Raw genomic sequence first — 2,543 nt, forward strand, 5'->3', positions numbered from 1 at the left:
CAGGAAGAGGATCGTGAAGATGCCTGCTTCATGGACGTCAGTGACAGTACCGAACGTGAAGACAGTAGTGCAGAGGACGACCCCGTTGTGTGTGGAGAACGTGTTGAGCGAGAGAATACTGGAGGACGTGGACTTGGGGGAGCGAAACGCAACTGTCGGCCCCAGCAGAGCTGTGACGAACTGGAAAGTGCCAATCCAAGCAGCAGCAGCGACGACTTTACAGAGGAGGATTGTGGACGTGAGGAAAGTGAGGTAGCGGCGCAGGACTCCGATGGGCGTGAATCTCCAGATACGTGCGTCGAACGCGCGGCGGATGAGAAGGCGGCACGACACCCCCGAGGCGACGGGGATAGCGAGGCCACAGCTGAAGGAGACGTTGGGGCGGAAACACGTTCAGCGGTGCACACAGAAGCGGAACCGAGCTGCCGCGTGGAGGAGGTTGGGGACGTGGACAGGCACCACGCTGCAGAAATGACAGAAACTGAATTGGAAGGGGAGTTGGGCCAAGCGGGATGCGACGGCGTAGAGGCAAGGGATCGGGACACGAATCGGGAGGCTCACGGTGTGGAAGGAGGATGTAGAGGGGCAAAGGTAGCGGAGGAGAAGCACACTTGCGATCGGTCTGAGGATGGGCGCGGTGGGTGCAGGGAGCACGCTGCGAGTGCAGCTCGTTCGTGCGGTAATAGGGAAACGTGCGTGCCGGGTGGGAGCGCGGAGGAGATGGGTCATGGCGATTGGGATGACGCACAGGAAGCGGCTTTCGAGGGTGACGAGGATGGGCGCTCGGACGAGTGGCAGAGTGAACGTGCACAGGAAAAACACGGAGGGAGAGAACCACGTCGCGGCGGGAGACGTACGGCCGAGGAGCAAAGCGGTGACGAGGGAGCAGCGGTAGGATCGGTCGTCAAAGATGACGGCGCAAGGAGGGAGTCGGCTGGAGATGACCTCGGTGTGGTGGGAGAGGAACAGGACCTCGTCAAAGAAGAAATCGAGGATTTGGAAGGAAATGGCCGTCGAGAGGAACTACGACTGCCCAGAAGAGGGGAACGAGATGATCGCGAAGGAAGATGTTCTGAAGAGCGGAGTGTGCATGTCGTCGGAGAGGACATTAAGATGGCAGGATCAGGCGTTGCAAATATGGACGCAGAGCAGTGTAGGGGTCTCGGCGAGATGTTTGGTGAGCGTCTTGCAAATGAAGATGACATAAACCACGAGGAGGAACTCCTCGTCGAGGATCGGAAGGAGGAGGAGGAGGGACGCGCGCGTGGGGACGGGGAAGGCCGTGGGCGGGGTGGGAGCGACGGGGAGAGCGATGGGGACGGGCAGGAAGTCGCAGGATCGGCTGAGATCGAGGAAGTCGTAGGGTCGGCGGGGATCAAGGAATTAGCAGAATCAGCAGGGATGGAAGAAATCACAAAATCATCAAGCATGGAGGAAATCACAAAATCAGCAGGGATCGCAGAATCAGGGATGGAAGAATTCGCAGAATCAGGGGTGGAGGAAATGGCAGAATCGGGGATGGAGAAAATCACAGGATCGGCGAGAATCAAGGAATTAGCAGAATCAGCAGGGATGGAAGAATCAGGGATGGAAGAAATTGCAGAATCAGGGATCAAGGAGATTGCAGAATCAGGGATGGGGCGAATGGCAGAATCAGGAATAGGAGTAATCGCAGAATCAGGGATTGAGGAAATTGCAGAATCAGGGATGGAGGAAATTGCAGAATCAGGGATTGAGGAAATTGCAGACTCAGGGATGGAGGAAATTGCAGAATCAGAAATCGAGGAAATTGCAGAATCAGGGATGGAGGGAATCGCAGAATCAGGGAAGGAGGGAATGGCAGAATCAGCAGGGATAGAAGAAGCACGCGGCGGTGCGCAAGTCTGGCAGGACGCTCCTGGCATGAGCTCAGAGGAGCTGCTGGAGATGGGAGCGGCGTCGTTGTGCGACGCTTCAAGGCACCCAAGTGGGACGCGTCAGGTACGGTGCTAGCAGCACGGGTTGCGCAAGCGGCTCATCGGGGCGAACCGAACGCAATGGCGAGCGCGTGTCGCGTCACCGTCGCCGCCTCTCGCGTTCTAACCACCGTGGGAGCGGCGTCGTTGGATAATCCTCTCGGTGCCGTTCTCGGTGGAGGTTCGCATTCGATTCGAGAATCGTTTTTCAACGCCGCGTGTGCAGCGTTCGTCAACCTCCACGCAGACAACAGACTCGGTCCCCTTTTGTTCTACATAGCAGAGCCGGCGACGCTCTCCTAGACGAAGGTGGGTCGTCTCCGTCTTGAGCTCTTTAAAGCCGCGTGTCGCTGCGTGTATTAGTGGCTCACCTGGTGAGGGTAACGCAGCGTGTAATTGTCACTCACCTGGTTAGGTGTAATGCCGCGTGTAATTGTCATTAAACTGGTGAGGGTAACGCCAGGTGAAACTCACCCGGTGAGGGTAACGCCGCGTGTGGCTGTCGCGCTTTGTGATTGCTGCGGCGGCAGGCGGGGACGAGGAGGAGGACGAGGAGGAGGATGTTGCTGGGAGCTGCAGCGATGAGTC

At 57.8% G+C, this 2,543-nt stretch overlaps 1 protein-coding gene across 1 annotated transcript in view; it reads left to right on the forward strand.

The window, feature by feature from the left end:
• The first annotated feature begins 910 nt into the window (after positions 1 to 910).
• LOC133355554 (uncharacterized) overlaps positions 911 to 2,543 on the forward strand; it is a 9,122-nt gene continuing 7,489 nt past the window's right edge. Inside the window, exons 1-3 of the mRNA XM_061572893.1 lie at positions 911 to 1,086; positions 1,913 to 1,980; positions 2,486 to 2,540. Of these exons, the coding sequence (XP_061428877.1) occupies positions 911 to 1,086; positions 1,913 to 1,980; positions 2,486 to 2,540 (299 nt within the window). The remainder of the gene's footprint in view (positions 1,087 to 1,912; positions 1,981 to 2,485; positions 2,541 to 2,543) is intronic.

The sequence above is a fragment of the Lethenteron reissneri genome, chromosome 51 (genome assembly GCF_015708825.2).
Source record: "Lethenteron reissneri isolate LAM-NWPU_2019-01 chromosome 51, ASM1570882v1, whole genome shotgun sequence".
Taxonomy (NCBI): domain Eukaryota; kingdom Metazoa; phylum Chordata; class Hyperoartia; order Petromyzontiformes; family Petromyzontidae; genus Lethenteron; species Lethenteron reissneri.